Raw genomic sequence first — 17,120 nt, 5'->3', positions numbered from 1 at the left:
TTGTACAGCAGAAACGAACACAACTAACATTATAAGGCAATTATACACCAATAAAAGTATTTTTCAATTTTAAAAATTAAAAAAAAAAAGAATGATCTGATCATGGGCACCCATGGCTCTCATCTTCCAAACCAGCCCTTTCTCCCTCCTCTCCAGCCCTGCCCCAGCCCTGAGCGCCCCCCCCCCCCCCGGCCTGGCCGTTCACTCCTCTCCGTGGGCTCTGAGATCAACCTCCCCATCCAGCTTCTGCATCCCATCTGCCTCTCCCAGCGCTTCTACAGTCCTAAGGCCAGTCTCTCTCACAGCCTCTGGGCCCAAGGGTGCCCTTGTTCTGAGTCCCCTAAACCCCTTGCACCAGAGAACCAAGCACAAGCCTAGAATTCTCCAGCAGGCTGCCAGGGTTCGCCATAAGCCTGGGGTCAGTGGTGACGGCAGGCAAACCCAGCAGGGCCCTTCTTGCCCCGCATGGGACCCAGGGAGGGGCGCCCAGCAGGGGCCTAACCTGCCGGCACTTTGCACAACTTCATCTTATCTTTCCCATTTTCCTGCCCTCTGCATGATTCCAACTCGGGCTTTAATTTTCTCAAATGATACAATTTGGTGGTTTGGGGTTTCTGCAGGAGAATTTCTGTGATCCTCAGAGTACCGGGGCCTGTTTGCTCTTGTTAGAGAAGAGGGACTGTGGATGCTCTGCAGACCCCGTCAGGCTGTGGTAATAACCAGTGGCTGCTAGAGCGGCAAGGCATAAACCTGGTCCTTCTTAGTGAGACTTCGCAGAAATCCCACTGGAGAGTTTTTGGCCCCTGCCCTGTCTACTTTCCTTCATCATGATAAATGACTGAAAAGAAAACTATCTAATCTCCAAACTGCTCGCTTTTTTTTTTCCTTCCCCCAACTCTTTCTTCAAGGAGAGATGGAAGCACACGGTCACATAAAACAGAGTCCTTCATCGCCTGCTTCTCAGGAGACGGTTCTTTCCCTTTTCATCCGGGCCTGTTTCTGATCTCTGATGGGCTCGCCCTGAAAGCTCCAGCGGGGCCCTCTCTAATCAGCTTCGACAGACGCGGCTGTGGCTCGGGTTGCCCATCGAAATTGAATTGATTACCTGGCCCCTTTGCCATTTTGTTCTGCACACAATTGCTTAATAGCTGTCACCTTGGCTTTCAGTCGCAGCCGGCTTTGGGGCTGACTGGTTCCCATTACTCAGGATGGCCAGTGCAAGTTCATCACCTTTACAGGATGTCCGTGATTGATTCCGTATGCCTTGGAGACCAGTAATGTATTTGCATAGGAGGGCGGTGGGCGGACCCAATAGAGATCTCTAGGCCTTGGGAACTGCCAGGTTTTGCTGGGGGCCATATTTGAATCATTACCAGGGCTTCTTGTCATGAGTCTGGCCTCTACTGACATCACTGCTAATGAATTTGTAAATTTAAAAAAAAAAAAAAAAACCCAGCCTCTTCTAACCTTTGCTGTTGCCACCTGCTGCCTGTAAGGCGGGGCGGGGTGAGGAGGGTGGGGGAGTTCGGCCCGTGGGACCCCAGATTTTCCCGCCTAAGCTCCTGCCAATCTTTGAAATGAAGCTCTCTCCTTCCCCATTCCCTCCCCCTGGTCACCAAGCAGGAGAAACCTGGCTTGGAGGCAGACATCTTTCAAGTGAAATCCTTTGCGCTGGGAACTACTTCAATTAGACAGCAGGGGGAATGTTAACATGCCCTCCGGCCTTTTAAGTGGGTTTTAATTTTATGTTGTAAGATAAGACACTGCAGGGCCGGGACTGCTACTCCTTCAGGAGGCTCCATTAGTGGGAAGAGGCGAGGCCTCTTGACCCCCTGAGGCCCAGCGGAGGCTGCAAGTTGGTTTGGTTTTTTAACAATTTGTCAGCCTGACCCAGCTTCATCTTTGCTCTCTCCCTTCAGTGATCCCAGGCTCTTCTGCTGTTGGCAGGGAGCTGGGTGGCTGAGTTGAGGCTGGGAGCAGTCCAGTTTCTCCCGGGGCCTGGCCCTGGGCTGAGAGCAGGGCCCTGTTGGGGGGGGGGGTGGAGTTTGACGGGGGGCAGGGTGTTGAGGGGGCAGCCTGCCTGCCTATGGCTCACAGCTGAACGTTCATCGTTTTTTTTTTTTTTATTTCCCTTCCCAGGCAGGGCACCGCCACAGCAGCCACTTTTCATGTGGCAGGTTTCTGGCCTGATGATGTATGACCTGTTGGCGCTACTGAATGGTGCCCTTTGTTCCAGGGGATCCCATGTGCCCCCTTTTTATTGACTTGTTGATTCAAAGGGGCAGGAAAGTTCCACAAATCCCACTGCAGGCCCTGTTCTAGCCCTGCCCAGGTGGGGAAGTCCACGGACCTCATGCTTCCCAGAAAAGCTGGTAGGAAGCTGCGGGCTGCCTGAAGACAAAATCTCTCTTAAGAAGCAGCTTTCTTTACCTTGAACTCAGGCAACTGTGTATCTGGAGAGAGCATAGGAACACACATCAAGCTCCCAGCCCTCTACTTGTGGAGTATTCCAGAATGCCATCTGCACCCAGAAAGAAAAGAGCAGAGCAGGTGTGTATTAGGAAGAGCCCCCGCTTCCCCGTCCCCTGGGCCAAGTTCAGTGAAGTTTTTCTCTGTGACCAACAAGGTGGGTATGTATGTGTGCATTCAGTCGCGTCCAACTCTTTGCGACCCTATGGACTATAGCCCACCAGGCTCCTCTGCCCATGGGATTCTTTAGGCAAGAATACTGGAGTGGGTTGCCATTTCCTCCTCCAGGGAACTTTCCCAATCCAGGGAATGAACCTGTATCTCCTGCATTAACCAGGGGATTCTTTACCACTGAGCCACCTGGGAAGACAGCAGCAAAATGAAGAAGGAGCCTGGCTTCCTTCTGCAGGGAGAAGTCCTGCCAGAGAGCAATCCCAGGGCCACAGGGGAGGACTCTGGGGAAATAGGAGACAAGATTGATGTCTACCCAGGAGGAAATTTCATCTTAATCCTGCTGAGGACAAGGATTTACCCCTTGTCCTTTCTTCCCTGGCTCCCTCCTGGAGATGGTGGGTGACAGTGAGCAGTTTTGGAAAAGGAGCCAGGAAGGGTAGGGGGCCAAAGACGTGAGAAGTTGATAGGAGGGAGACCCAATACACCTTCGGACATCAGTTTCTCTTCTCATTTAGGACTGTGAACCTGGACTGGATTTTCTCTCCTTTTTTTACCCCATCTTAAGACCAAACTTCAAGGATTTGGCAGAGGACTGGACAAACGGCCGTCTCTGCCAAGCCTCAGTTTCCCTTCTAGGGGGTGAGGTGCAGGGGGTTGATGGGCGCACACATCTGACTGTTGTTCCAGGAAGCCGCAGGCTCTGACTCCAACCAACTCTTCAGTTCCTTGTCTGAAGCAGCCACACAGATCCCACCAAGAACTCCCCACCTGTGAGCATACTTCTCCCACATTGCAAGGCTGTGTATCCACTACTCAAAGGTGACAGATTCTTGTATACTGTCTCCCTGCCCTTCTGGGGTCTTCATGGGTCCTGGAATCCAGACCCACCATCTGGGGCGTAGCGTGAGATCAAAGGTACGATTGCTCCCTTGGTCCTAAATTACTTCCTTCTAAGCTCAGAGGCTCCAGGGTACAAATGCACAGAGGCACTAAGGGCTCCCCCTGGCCCTTGAGAAACTCAATAAGGAAGAGGGAAAGCAGAGACTGTGGCGGAGCCAAGAAATGACAAGTCAGGAGTAAAGAGTATCCACACACTTCACAGTTGTAAAATGGCTTTATGTTCCAATATGTAAAATAAAATGTCCATGCTATATAACAAAACACTTGATGTTTCATATCCCGTTTGCTAATGTGTCTTCTAAAAAAGTGTAATCTGTACTGTGTGTGTGTTTATATATATTTAATTATTTATACGTTTTATCTAAGTCATTCTTTGTTTTTAATATCAAATGTGTAATAAAAATTTAAATAGATGTCTTTCCAAATACCCTCTCCAATGTTCATTTTATTAAGTTTATTCGTTTAAAAAAAAAGCAAAGCTGAATTTGACATGTGGCCTGCATTTGTGAGATATATATATTTATATATTTTATTTATTTATTTTATTTATATAATATATAAATAGCTATTTGGCATGCAAAGAGTTTAGTGATTTCCCAAATTTTGATTAGAGAGTTCCCACCAGCCCCATGGATGGGCTGGTGACATTCAATGCTGAAGAGCTGGGCTCGGGACCACAGGATCCACCTTCCTGGAAAAGCGTTATCCTTGCTCTGAGCTCACTGGCTGAATTTACTGGAAGAAAGGAATGCTTTCTCAACTCTCATTTTTATTTCTGTTGGGCTCCAGGCACCAGAGGCGAGGGTTTTCTGGGAGCAGAACAGGCTCTGGAGGTGCTGAGCAGCGCGGTCTCCTGGGGACACCGCCAGGTCAAGTGCGCTTCCTAACGGCCAATTGTATGCTGCAGACGGGCGCCTGAGAAGAGAGTCTGGCGCATCAGAGTGAGGGTTGTATGCTGGGGACCAAGGTGGAAGGGCTCTGTCCTTTATAAGAAAACCTGAATGATGCCAGAGATGTTATTGGTTGCTTTTTCACACTTCTTGGAAAAAAAACAGGGTTTTAATACCTGTCAACTGGTGCTTAGCCCATGATTCTCTCTCTAAGAATGGTCCCTCAGACCTCAGAGCGCCAGGGATCAATTTCCGGGCCACTAACCGAGCAGTCAGCCCTCCTCTCCGAGCGGGCTTGGAGGCTTAGCTGAGCCCACCTCTCAGGTAGTCTCGCATACTCTCCAGAAGCTGAAGGAGTGGGCCTCCTCCTCCCTGAACAAGATGCTCAGCGCTTTCGTAAGAGCCAGGACTCTGCAAGATGGGCAGACAGCCCCACCTCCCCAGCCAGGAGAATCCTCCTCCCCACATCCCCTACTCTCGACTTGCCCTGCCAGAGAGACTTCACCACCTGGCCCCTGAGTTAATCGAAAATTATATTATAAAAACCTCTAAGTGACTCACATGAACACGCCACTCCCTTCCCACCCAAGGGCATGTCAAGAGATGTCAGAAAAGACTGGATCCAAATCCTGCAGCCAAAAATCTCTTCTTCGTTAAGTGTGTATTTTTTCTTTTTCTTTTTTTCTTTTTGCTTTGTCGGGGCCTCAGTTGTATGTCAGAAGACAGGTGCTCTCCAAATACAGGCAAGCGGGTCGCACACTGCACCCCACCCTTTGAAATACCTTGCTGGGTTTCTTGGTGAGGGGGCAGGCCAACCCTCAGAGGTTAAGATTGGGTTAACACGGTCCAGGGGCTGCGGAGGGGTCCTGGGAGTCATCCGTCAGTCCAGTTCTCCACGGTCCCCATGCCTGAATGGTACTGTAAAGAGGCTTCCCGGGACAAGGAGAAGCTCTGTGAGTAGAGGAACTCGTTGGCCGCGTTCAGGTGTGGCGAGGGCGGCTTCCGCTCGCACACGGCGCCCGGCAGGCCGCGATCTCTGGGGAAGGAGGCGCTGGGGCCCCGCTCTCGGACCTGAGACTGGGAGAGCTGATTGTAGACGCTGAAGTGGGCGTTGCCCGGCGGCTGGGAGCCCTGCGCGGAGATGGTGGGCAGCCGGGGCATCATCGTGGTGGCGGTGAAGTGCGTGGGGAAGGACTGGTAAGGCACAGTCTCCATGGTCTGAACGCTGTAGCTCGTGTAGGGGGACACGGACGTCCACATGTTACAGCTTAGAGGGGGAGGGGGCAAGTCGTCCACCCCGGACACCCCCGCGATCTCGGGCCCCGACCCTGAGTACATGCAGGCCTCTCGTGGGGTCACCTCGCTGCAGTAGGAGGGGCTCAGCATCTGCTGGTCGTAGGGCGGGGGAGAACGGAAATAATGGTCCTCCCCCACCGCCGAGGGTGCTTCCAGATAAGATCGCTTACAGGGTAAGTCCAGGTGGCGGGCACTGTCTGCTGGAAGACAAAGAAACCTCAGGAAGAGCCAGGTCTGCCAGCCCAGGGCCCAGAACACCACCGCCCCACCACCACCACCACCCCGCCCCCGCTGGATGCCAGGACAGCCTATCCTTGTCATTGGTGGGAGGGGGGTGCCCCACACTGCGACGGCACTCGCAGACCATTTTAATCAGCGACAGCTTTTATAAGGTGGCAGTAGCCCAGAAGTGGTCAGATCATGGACTGCACTCAAAGGCCACCGGGGGACACCACGTCACTGGACACTGAGTGATGTGTTCAGCCAGGCGGCGTATGCCTTTGATCCCTCGCCGCCCTGACTCTTGGGGACGGTAAGAGGCTTTAATGTGCACTGGCATTCTTAGGCCAGGCCCACCCTGGCCAAGGAAAGTGCAAGCGACTGCCAGGCCACACCAGGCCCAGAGGCTACAATCTGTCTGAATTAGCCAGAAAATTAAAGCCACAGTGCTTCTGCCTCCATCCTCTGCTCCCAGGAAGGCCTCAGCAAGCCAAAGCTACTCACAGGCACGTTCCTGTTGCTTTCATAAGAGGAAGTAAACCTTATGTATGTTCAAAGAAGTCCCATCAGACTGTCATTACGCAGGTTCCAACATAACAGGGTTTACACAATTAAGAAATGGAGCTGTTAATAAGTAAAAGGTGACTTGCACTTCTAAGGCGAAGCTAATACACTCTGTTAGGGGGAAAGATGACATTAAGTGCCCCAGACCATGGATGTGTATCTTTCAACATCCTCAAGCACAAAGGCTTGATTCTGGACGAGCTCATCCACCCCTGGGACCCAGGGATAACCCAGGCCTGAGCACTTGGGCAGCAGCCCACTCTACAAATTTAAGAACACTTGTCCAGGTACTTGTCTTGGCCTCCGTCCTTCTATCTTCCCTAGGGATTCTCAACAGGAAATCAGCCATAGACAATAGGTAAATAAATGTGTATGGCTGTGTTCCAACAAGATTTTATTTATAGATACCAAAATTTGAATTTCATAGAATGTTCATATATCATGAAAGAGTCTTCTTTTGATTTTTTTTTTCAACTATTTAGAAATGTAAAAACCATTTCGTGTGACTCACAGATTGTACAAAAAGGGACTGCAGGCCAGATTTGGTCCAAAGGCCACAGTTTGCCAGCCCTTGTTTTAGGTCACTAGTTCTAATAGGACTGGTGCAGTGGCTACTCAGGGGTCTTCCAGGGTGGTCCCTAGGAGCTGGGCTGAGAGAACATTCTGTGCGGCAAGCAACGTCCCCAAACCCATTCCCAGGAGAATTTCAGTGGCCCTGTGAGGACTTCTGACATGGTAATACTAATCATTTGTATTTTATAGAAGACAAACTTGAATCCTCGTACCAGGGCACAGATGTTCTGGTTCTTGGCTCGAACTCCTCTTCCTCACAAAGAAGCCAGCATGGACAGGTCCGTGGCCTGTCTTCCTGGCCCCCAGTCTACATCCCCCAGCAGCCCCCATCCACTCTCAAGAAGCCTCTGGAGATCTGACAGGATGGGGTGGGGAATCTGTGCTCGGCCAGGACTCCCAGGGTCAGGGTGGAGGGCACTTCTACAAATGCCAGACTCTGGACTGGGACGCTTCCGCCTCCCCCAGGCCCAGAGGCAGCACCTGGCTCACTCTGTGCCCTCTGCACACCCTGAGGAGGTGCTCAAAGCAGCAGCTGCCAAGGAACCCCTGGGACTGGGGACTGCTTGCGGCAGACCCTCCGATCCTGTCTTCTGCTCCCCCGCCTGCTGTGCGCTCAGTTCCACCCTCATCACTCTCTCCCCGATGCCTGTAACGGCCTCTGTCCGTGTCACCCCCTCCTCGTCACCCGTCCCACTGTCGTGGCAGGCTCCACATGCCTGTCCTCGAGGCCAGTCTGACTCTGTCCCTCTTCTGCCTAAAATCCTTGTCTAGGGGACACCCCGGCCCCAAGCTGTCTGCGTGCAAAGCAAGAAGCACTGAGCCTGACCGTGGTCCCCAACGCTGTAGGCTCCCTCTCCCAGGCCACAACAGCCAGTGTGTGTGTGTGTATGTGTGTGTGTGTGTGAGACAGAGAGTGTGTACACGCACGCACACCCATGCACGGCCGCATGCTCACGTGTGCAGTGGGGAGTGTTTGTGGGGAGGGCGTCACCCCCATCCCGACCCTCCAGGGCATCCAGAGCAGGAGTGAGCTACCTCGTCTTTTCAGGCAGTGGTAGAAGAGGCTGGAGTCCCTCTGGGCTGGGAAGGTGTTGAGGGGAAGGTCCTGGGGCTCGGCCGCGGCAAACTGCATGTGAGCCCCATTCTCGTACTGGTAGTGCTGAAGCGCCTGGTGAGCCCCGTGTAGGGGGCTGACGTCAGGCTTGGACGACAGCTGGGTAGAGACGAGCCTCTGCCTCACGATGCTTTTGGAGATCACAGGGTATTCTTTGCTGGAGGCGAGGGAAAGACGGTGAGCCGGAGACAGGAAGGGAGGGGAGATACTCTGAGGGTCCCCGCATTCACGTGCTTGAACCCCATCCACCCGCCCCAGGCCCCCTGGCCAGGGCGGCCCCCACCTCTGCAGCCGGGCCACACGCAGGTCACTGTCGTCACTGCCCCGAAATCCCTTGGCGAAAGGGTTGTTCTCAATTTTCAGCTGTGTGATCTGTCAGGAGAGGAGGCACAGAGGAGTCATGGGGGGAGAGGCCTGGGCCGGCCCTGCCCACCCCCAACCACAGGCACATTCAGAACCCCAGGCAGCATCTGGGGAAGTGGCACCTTGCAGGAGCCTCCCAGGCCTTGAAATGCTCGCTGCAGCTCTTACCCGTTCTCCTAGCGGCAGACCCCCATTCTATGTCCTGCGCTCCTGAATTCAGCCCCTCGCCACTCTCTCCTGGGGCCTGTAACCGCTTCCCACCCACATCACCCCATCTCGCACAACTGCCACGTCAGGTTCTGCCTGCCTGTCCTAAACGCCAGTCTGACACAACCTGACACAAGAGGGGCAATCTTGTCCCTCTTCTGCCTAAAATCTTTCCCCCACATCCGGCCAGTCCCAACACAGGGCTAGAAGCCTTCAGGGAAGGGCAGCTTGGGCACAGGCAGGGAGGAAATAGGATAGCCCATTAGGGGATCAGAAGACAGTCTGGGGTGGTCGGGCCGGGGCGGGAGATGGGCCAGCATGTGCCAGGCGCGTGCCGGGGAAGGGCTTCCGAATGGCTCAATCACCTGCTCCCCCACCACTGGCAGTGCCCAAGGGCTCCTCTCCCACCCCCTTCCCCGACTCTCTGCAGGCCCGGAATCCCACCAGGGAGAAGACTGCAGTACAAAAGGGCCCCACAGTGAAGCCACAAGGCAAGCTCCGCGCTCCCCGTGTTCCTAGTTGCCACCTCTGTCCGTCCCGGGCGTGGACCACAGACAGCTACCCTGTGCTGGGGATCAGCAGCCTCGTCTCCTTCCCCTGCACGTCTTCCTTTCTCACGGCTCTGTAGGACTGAGGGGGTTCCTGAAGCGACTGCCCTGCCCGTCTTGCACCGGGGCTTCACTGCCTGCCTCCCTGGTGGCCCAGAAATGTGTCTGCGCTGGGGGCGGTGGGGGGCCGTACCTTGTGATTCTGGTAGGAGGTCACAGAAATGAAGGAAGTCTCTGGGAACACGTGGGTGCAGAAGGCCGTGTTTTTGGAGCCAAAAGCGTTGTTCTCGTCGGCCTTCACGATGTGCAGCCGTGGCTGGTACTTGTGCATGGAGTTGAGGATGATCTGGAAGAGAAGGGTATTTAGTCAGTGCCAGGGCCCCACCCTCTTGCCTTCAGCCTTGTCCAGCCAGCCCGGGGCTGGATTTCCTTCTCCTGAACACCCAAGTCTCCAGGGTTTGACCACAGGGGGCTGAGCCCAGAAGGGTCCAAAAACCTCCCTTGCGGGGTGAAGAACTGGGCCCCTGGGCCCCAAACTCAACCTCAGGGGCACCCGTTGGCCTGTCTGCGTCAGCACCAATGCCTGGTCCCGGGGCCTCCCAGATGACAGCCCTTCACTGTAGTAATGGGGGACGGAACCGTTTAAAGGCCCCCAGTGACTCGACACAGTGTTAGTAGGCGGAACTGAGTTGCAGGCAAAAGTCCAGTTGCCACTGACTGACTGTGTGATCTCAGGCAAGGCCCTGGGTTTCTCTGAGTCCCAGCCTTCAGCCCTGTGGGCTGCCTCTTCCCTGGCTCACCCCTCCCCACATATGTGGGACCTGCCCTATGGTGGGCGATCGGCCCCTCCTCTCGGCCCAGGGTCTGCAGGACGGGGGAGGGGGAGGCTGAGGAAGATGAACTCTGATCCTCTGGTCTGGGCAGGCGCCCATCCCTTCATCCGCAGAGGGCTTGCAGAGTAGAGGCTGGGAACACCCTGATGCACCCAGCCTTCAGACCCGCCCCAGGCAGCCCACAGCCTGGGCTGGGGGGTGGGGGGGCGTGGGGGGGAAGCGCCATCGTGGGCTGAAGTTCACAGTACCAAGGCCGGAGGAAGACCGGAGGCCCTGGGCACACCCCAGCCCTTGCGGGTGCCTGGGGAGAAAGGCCAAGTGCCCGGGACACTCAGCCCAGAGCCCTGGGACCAGCACACGGTAGTTGCAGCCCCAAAGCCTCTTCCTTCGGCCGTGCCCCACGGTAGCGGCAGCATCATATGCCATTAAAATGTATTTTTTATCGTTGACATTTGCCAGACACCCTCCCCACTGGAGGTAGGACAGGCATTTGGGGCATTTTATCAGCACCGCGCTGGTTTTTGTTAACCCTTCAGCTCCCTCCCTGGCGGGACGAGGCTGGTCCCTGGCGGAGCTCCTTTCTCCCCACCGGGAAGTGCCCTCATCTGGGGCTGGCTCCCCACCTCCCCACCACCCGCCAGGTTCCCAGGGACCTGGCCTGGGCTGAAGCTTAGTGGGAGATTTAACCCCTGAGTGACAGAGTGCCAAGTGAGGGTTCAGAGCCAGGTTTCCTCTGGCGGGGCTCAGCCTCCTCACCCCCTGGGAAGGAAGGAGGCTCAGGGAGAAGCTCAGCTGAAGGAGTGGGTGGTCTGGCACCCAGGCTGTGGGCTCTGCCTTGCCCTGGCCTCCAGGTCTCGCTGGGCGGCTCCAGCAGGAACTCTTCCACCTTCTGCACTGGCCCCTCCCCTGCTCCACTCTCAGTGGAGAGTGACAAACCTCCAGAGCCTCCTGGGACAACACAGAGCCCCCCGAGCCCCAGATCCCATCTGCAGCTGGGGAACCCACTGCCCAATGCGGGGCCTCAGAATGAGGCTGAAGCCGGGGAGGCCTCCTTGGACTGTCCATTCCAGGAGCCCAGGGAGGGGCACTGGGGAGAGCGGCTGGGGCTGGGGACACACCGCCCAGTCCCCAGAGGTTCCTCTGTCACCCTGCGTGGTGTCAGGGTCTCAGAAGACCCAGCAGCTGAGTGCCTGGGAGGTGACCTAGGGGCCGGATTCCTGCCTCCACACCGCACCTGTAGTTCTCTCTGCTGTCTTGATCTTTTTGCCCCCATTCTCCCTCATTTCTAGGCCCAACTCTTCCAGGAAATTGTCCCAGATTACCTGAGGCCTGCTCTAAACTCCCAATTCTGAAGCTTCCTTTCCACAGTATGGTCTACTGAGCTATGGTGCTGCTTCCAGGGGCTTACCGTTCCTTCTTGTCCCTCCAGTTAAATTATAACTCCTCAAGAGAAAGGGCTGTATCTTTTACCCCTTTTGTACCTCCAGGCTCCTCCTTTACTCCAAAGCAGGAACAAGTGAGTGCAAGACCAGGTTACGGGAAGAGGAAATCCTGGGCCATAACCACAAACTCTCTGTCCCCTCCTCCCTCATCTTTCTTTGCCCACAGGATAAACTCTAAGGCATGTTTCAGGCAGAAGTAGTGAATGAACATGTGCACAGACAGTCCTTCTGTGATCACTTACATGCTCCAGCCCCTGGCGTGCAGGGCTAGCCTCAGTCACTCCAGCCCCCCTGGGTGTGGGGTGGGGGTGATGGGGGGCCCAAGGGGAGAACACAGACAGGAGGCAGACAGAACCCAGAGCAGGCGCTGCAGTCCCCAAGCAGTGAGGCTGTGCCATCCCTAAGGACGGCTTGGGACAGACCACAGCCACCCTGCACCTCTGCCACCTAAGCAGTCAGAGCCCTGGGCATCATCAGGCCCCCTGGCCCCTCACTGTCCCCCACCTCTGAGTCTGGTCAGTGACCAAGCCCTGTGACTCCACCTGTAAAACAAAGATAAGGTCACTCCCTTGCTTAGAACCTTCTGGGTCATCCAGGAAGACTGCACCTTGCTTGAAGGCAAAGCCCTTGGTATTTCTCCCTCTTCCTCCCATTTTCCTACCACCACCACCAACCACCATTCCTGCCATATTTAAGGCTCAATACTTGGCTTCTGGGCTTCCTTGATGGTTCAGACAGTAAAGAATCTGCTGGCAATGCAGGAGACCTGGGTTCGATCCCTGGGTTGGGAAGATCCCTTGGAGAAGGGAATGGCCACCCACTCCAGTATTCTTGCCTGGAGAATCCCATGACAGGAGCATGGGGTTGCAAAGAGTTGGACACGACTGAGAGACTAACGCTTCACTTCACATGCCACTTCACTTCTATTCCTAATGCCACCTTTGATGGTTCCCTCTTACCCTTGGGATAAAGGTCAAACTCCTTAGCCCACACATCAGACATGGTCCTTAATGACAAGAGTGGAGAGACTGCCAAACACGCCTTCTAGGAGAGTGAACCAGACAGGCAGGCAGAGAAATCTGGGGGAGAGAGCCACTGCCAGACTCGCAAAGGAAGGTGGGGGCCCCTAGGGGAGCCCAACCCCAGCCACAGGGAAGTCAAGGGGGGCCCAGAAGTGTCTGCGGATCTCTGCCCATGAGCTGCCAGTCCTGGGCAAGCGCTCGGCCTCCAGTCATCGCGGTCCCCATCTGTACAGCGAGGCCTTCGACTACCTGGTCCCAAACACCCTTCCTGACTCTGCCAGTCTGGAACCTGGGCAGGTGTGTGGAAGAAAGTTCCAGCCACTGAACTAATGCAGACTCAAGCTGGAGCATCGGCCCTGACCGCTGGGAGAACGGGAAACCAGCTCGGTGACTCACACCTGGCTTTCCTCGGAAGTTCCTCGGGCGCCACGCTAAACTATTTTGCCAGAGCCTCACATTTATATTTCTTGCAGAGGACATGGGGCCAAATGGGCCAGCCACGTCAACAAACCCCAGTACACGGCTGGTCCCGTCATCATCGCTGTTCTACAGAAATGGGATTCATTATGTTCTGGCTACAATTCAGAAGCCTGTTCTATTTTAACAATTGTGATAGCGCCAAACAGCCATCTCCTCGAGAGATCACCATGGCGTGCTTGGCTTAACGAGGCCCAGATTCATCTGCGCTGGAATCACAGAACATTAGGGCATGGAAGGGCAGGACACAGCGATCACTCTAGTGCCACCTCCTCGTCGGACAGATGAGGAACAGGAGGTGAGTAGTGGGAACGTGATGTGCCCAAGGACACAGAGCTGGTGGGAGACTGGATCCGGAGAAGACTCCAGATGGCCCTGGAGAGACCATGAACTGCTCTAGACCACAGGCTCGGTCATTAATGATAAGGTTTCAGCTAAACATGGCGGGAGACGAGGATCCACCAGGCCCCGTCGCCCCTCGCACGTGCAGGGTATCTGGATGCCAGGCACACAACAAGTGGGGCTCGCGTCTGCCTGTCAAATATTAAAACCAGATTGCTTCCTGCCTCACATTTGTACTTTCTGAGATGACCTTCTCCATCATCCTTCTCACCCTCTCCCACCCCACAAAGAGGTTTGGGACAGAGACAGGATCTGCAGCTCAGAAAAGTTTTAAAAAGAAGAAGAAAACACTGAGACCACAAAGGCCCAAAGATTGGCTCAGAGAAGACCCAAACCAGGACTGAGTTGGACGGCCAGTCAGCCAACTCAAGAGGCCTGGGCCGGGCAGGCCTGAGACCTCACGCCCAGGGGAGGAAGCGTGGCGCCTTCTCTGCCAGCCAGTGTGGACAGAGCACAGCCTCTGTGCCAGGCCCTGTGCTGAAGACTGTCTACACAGCACACAGTTAAGCTTTACAACATCCCTGTAAAGTATTAATTGTTGTTGTTGTTGTTCATTTGTTAAGTTATGTCCCATGGACTGTGGCCCACCAACTGGAGTGGGCTGCCATTTCCTTCCCAGGGATCGAACTTGCACCTCCCAAATTAACAGGCAGATTCTTTGCCACTGAGCCACCAGGGAAGCCCCAGAGTATTAACAGGTGTTAGTATTCACCCCACTGTAACAGACAAGAGGGTGCAGGTGTCTGCCCAGCCTCAGACAGTGATGGGGGCAGAGCCAGCATCAGCATTGATCTCTGAGCCTCAGCTCATACCTGCACCTGTACCTGGCCGGGGAGGGTGGGCCGGTCTAGAGCTGGGTGGGGAGTCTGTGTCCCAAAGCACCCAGCAAGGCTTGGCACATCGTCAGGGCTCAGCAAATGTGGGAGGAAAATAAAGAGATCAGTAGTTCTGGGTCCCCCCCCCCCCGGGCATATGCTTTGCGGGGACATCAGCTCCCAGCAGAGGAAGTGCCTTCGCTAAGTAAACCCCGCTTCGGCAGGTTACTGAGAGAAGTAACACTCACTCCTGCTCACTGCCACTCACACTGCCCGGCAGCAGGACACGATGGTGGTAAAAAAAAAAAAAAAAGCTCCTGGTTTACCGTCTAGTGGGAAACCCACACGGTAATCCAAAATCAAGCAAAGATCAGTGGTGAGAAAAGTGGCAGACAGAGACTGCGTTGATGATAGTAACAAACGCGAGGACGGGAAACGTGAAGGGCCTTGCGAAGAAAACACTTGAATACACTTTTGAAAGAAAAAAGGCAGACTTCAGTGAAGAGAAAGGCATCATGATCAATGCCCCCCCAGGAAATTTATAACTTAAAGCGATTCTAACAAAAATACAGGTAAGTTTTTTTCTCAACACTACAAGCTTATTCTAAAGCTCATAAAAATAAAAATAAAAAAAGACAAGACCAGCCAAGAAAACTCTGAAAAAAGAAGAGCAATGGGGGAGGACCGAGTCTGCCAGACACTAAAACCTATTATGATGTCTCAACGGTTAAAGCACTGGTGTAGGAACAGACACAGATTCAGGAAGGGATTTACTGTACAGAACCAGAGAGTGTCCTAAACCAGAGAGGGGAGAGGGCTAGTCAGTTATTGGTGTTGGGACCACTGGATAGCTCTCTAGAAAAAAAAATGTTGGATTCACACTTGGTATCGAATGCCAGAATAAATTGAAAAGGGGCCAATGGTTTAAATGTAATAATAAATCCATAAAATACTATAAGAAAACACAAGAAAAATCCCTTATAAGTAAGGAATGGATAGGGGCTTTTCAATTACTCAAAATCCAGAACCCATAGAGAAAAGACCGACACAGTCAATCAAAAACGTCTGTGTAGGATTACCACTCTAGGCAAGACCAACAAGACAAGTGACAAACTGGGAAAACACATAAGCAACTCAATTTCACAGATGGGAGCTAAATCTTTCTAGCTTATAAAAGCTTCTAGAATGGATAGGTGATTTTTTTAAACGTAATCTAAGAATGAGAAAAGGATAAGGGCAGGAGTTCACAAAAGAGGAGATCTTTCAAAAGTAAGATGCTTATGCTTACTCATAATAAAAGAAATAGAAACTGAAGCTAAAACTGATATCTGCATTTCAGCCATGAGACTGGAAAAGATCCAAAAATTTCTCTCCTACCATGTTTGTGAGGCCACAGCAATGGTGGGAAGACACGTCACTGCAACACCAATGCAGGACAGGGTGACAAATTGCGAGTCCATATATCCCTCAAACAGGCACTACAAAGAATACTTGGCAGAGGTATAAAGCGACATACGTACAAGCTTAATCGAAAGAGCAAAGACGGAAACCTCTAATTCCTTCAATAAGGACTGGCTACACGATTAACGGAACAATCATTGGATGAAACTCTATGCAGCTGTGTAAAAGGAATGACGCAGCTCTACGTGAATGAAATGACCTCTGAGACACTGAGTTTACAAAGCAAGGTGCAAAGTGTTTACAACATGGTACCTTCTGTGTCAAAAAGAAGGGATCTGAGACGGTATTCTGCCTGCATATGCAAAAAGAAACAGAAAAGAAATTAGTAACACTGGTTCCTTGTGGCCAGAGCTGGAAGAAACTAGGTGGATGGGAAACCAGTGGAGGGAGATGTCCCACTGCAGACCTTTTTCATTTGCTCACTGATTCATTTTTCAGTCATATGAATGTATTTCCTATTTAAAAACAAATTTGACAAACAAGTATAAAATTTAACCGTGGCAAGTACTCAAATGGAAAAGTGCGTGGTGAGCTGAGAGCATATAATGGGGACCCCGAACTGTCTCCCTGAAGCCGTGGCATTTGAGCTTGGATCCCAAGGCTCAGGAGTAACTGACTAGGCTAAGAGGCCCGTGGCTGGTGGAGGAAGCACACTGAGGGGACGGTGCCTGTGCCATTCTGTGGCCCAGGGAGCCCACATCCGCAGTCTGGGGCTAACTCAGCCTCTGCAAGGCTCAGACTGACTATGCGAGCAATCATAAGCTAACCTTTCTCCTCGGCAACATGGGAGTCCAGAGACACAGGAGGTGGTGAAGATGGCCATCTCCCTACACACACACACACACACACACACACACCCCACGCAGCCATCCCCTCCTTGCCACACACACACATGCACACACACCTACCACGCAGCCATCCCCTCCCTGCCTCCAGATTAGGAGAAAAGCAAGACACAGGAGGTGGTAAAGATGGCCATCTCCCTACACACACACACACCCCCACCACGCAGCCATCCCCTCACACACACACACACACACACACACCATGCAGCCATCCCCTCCCTGCCTCCAGATTAGGAGAAAAGCAAGACACAGGAGGTGGTGAAGATGGCCATCTACACACACACACACACACCCCACGCAGCCATCCCCTCCCTACCACACACACACACACACACACACACACACACACACACCATGCAGCCATCCCCTCCCTGCCTCCAGATTAGGAGAAAAGCAAGACACAGGAGGTGGTGAAGATGGCCATCTCCCTACACACACACACACACGCACACACACACCCCATGCAGCTATCCCCTCCCTGCCACACACACACACACACCCACACA

General features: G+C 53.5%; 1 protein-coding gene across 2 annotated transcripts in view; it reads right to left on the bottom strand.

Moving 5' to 3' along the window:
• Nucleotides 1-3,738: 3,738 nt before the first annotated feature.
• Nucleotides 3,739-17,120, bottom strand: part of TBX4 (T-box transcription factor 4) — a 27,826-nt gene continuing 14,444 nt past the window's right edge. The window contains exons 5-8 of one of the 2 annotated variants that reach the window (XM_040244158.1): nt 9,511-9,663; nt 8,483-8,571; nt 8,121-8,356; nt 3,739-5,929 (exon numbers count right to left, since the gene is read on the bottom strand). In XM_040244158.1, the coding sequence (XP_040100092.1) occupies nt 5,307-5,929; nt 8,121-8,356; nt 8,483-8,571; nt 9,511-9,663 (1,101 nt within the window). In that variant the 3' untranslated portion in view covers nt 3,739-5,306. The remainder of the gene's footprint in view (nt 5,930-8,120; nt 8,357-8,482; nt 8,572-9,510; nt 9,664-17,120) is intronic. The other variant, XM_040244160.1, reaches the window with a different exon arrangement.

This window comes from Oryx dammah, unplaced genomic scaffold (genome assembly GCF_014754425.2).
Source record: "Oryx dammah isolate SB20612 unplaced genomic scaffold, SCBI_Odam_1.1 HiC_scaffold_8, whole genome shotgun sequence".
NCBI classification, from domain to species: Eukaryota; Metazoa; Chordata; class Mammalia; order Artiodactyla; family Bovidae; genus Oryx; species Oryx dammah.
The sequence above is the reverse complement of the archived record's forward strand: the minus strand, read 5'-3'. Positions and strand labels throughout refer to the sequence as shown.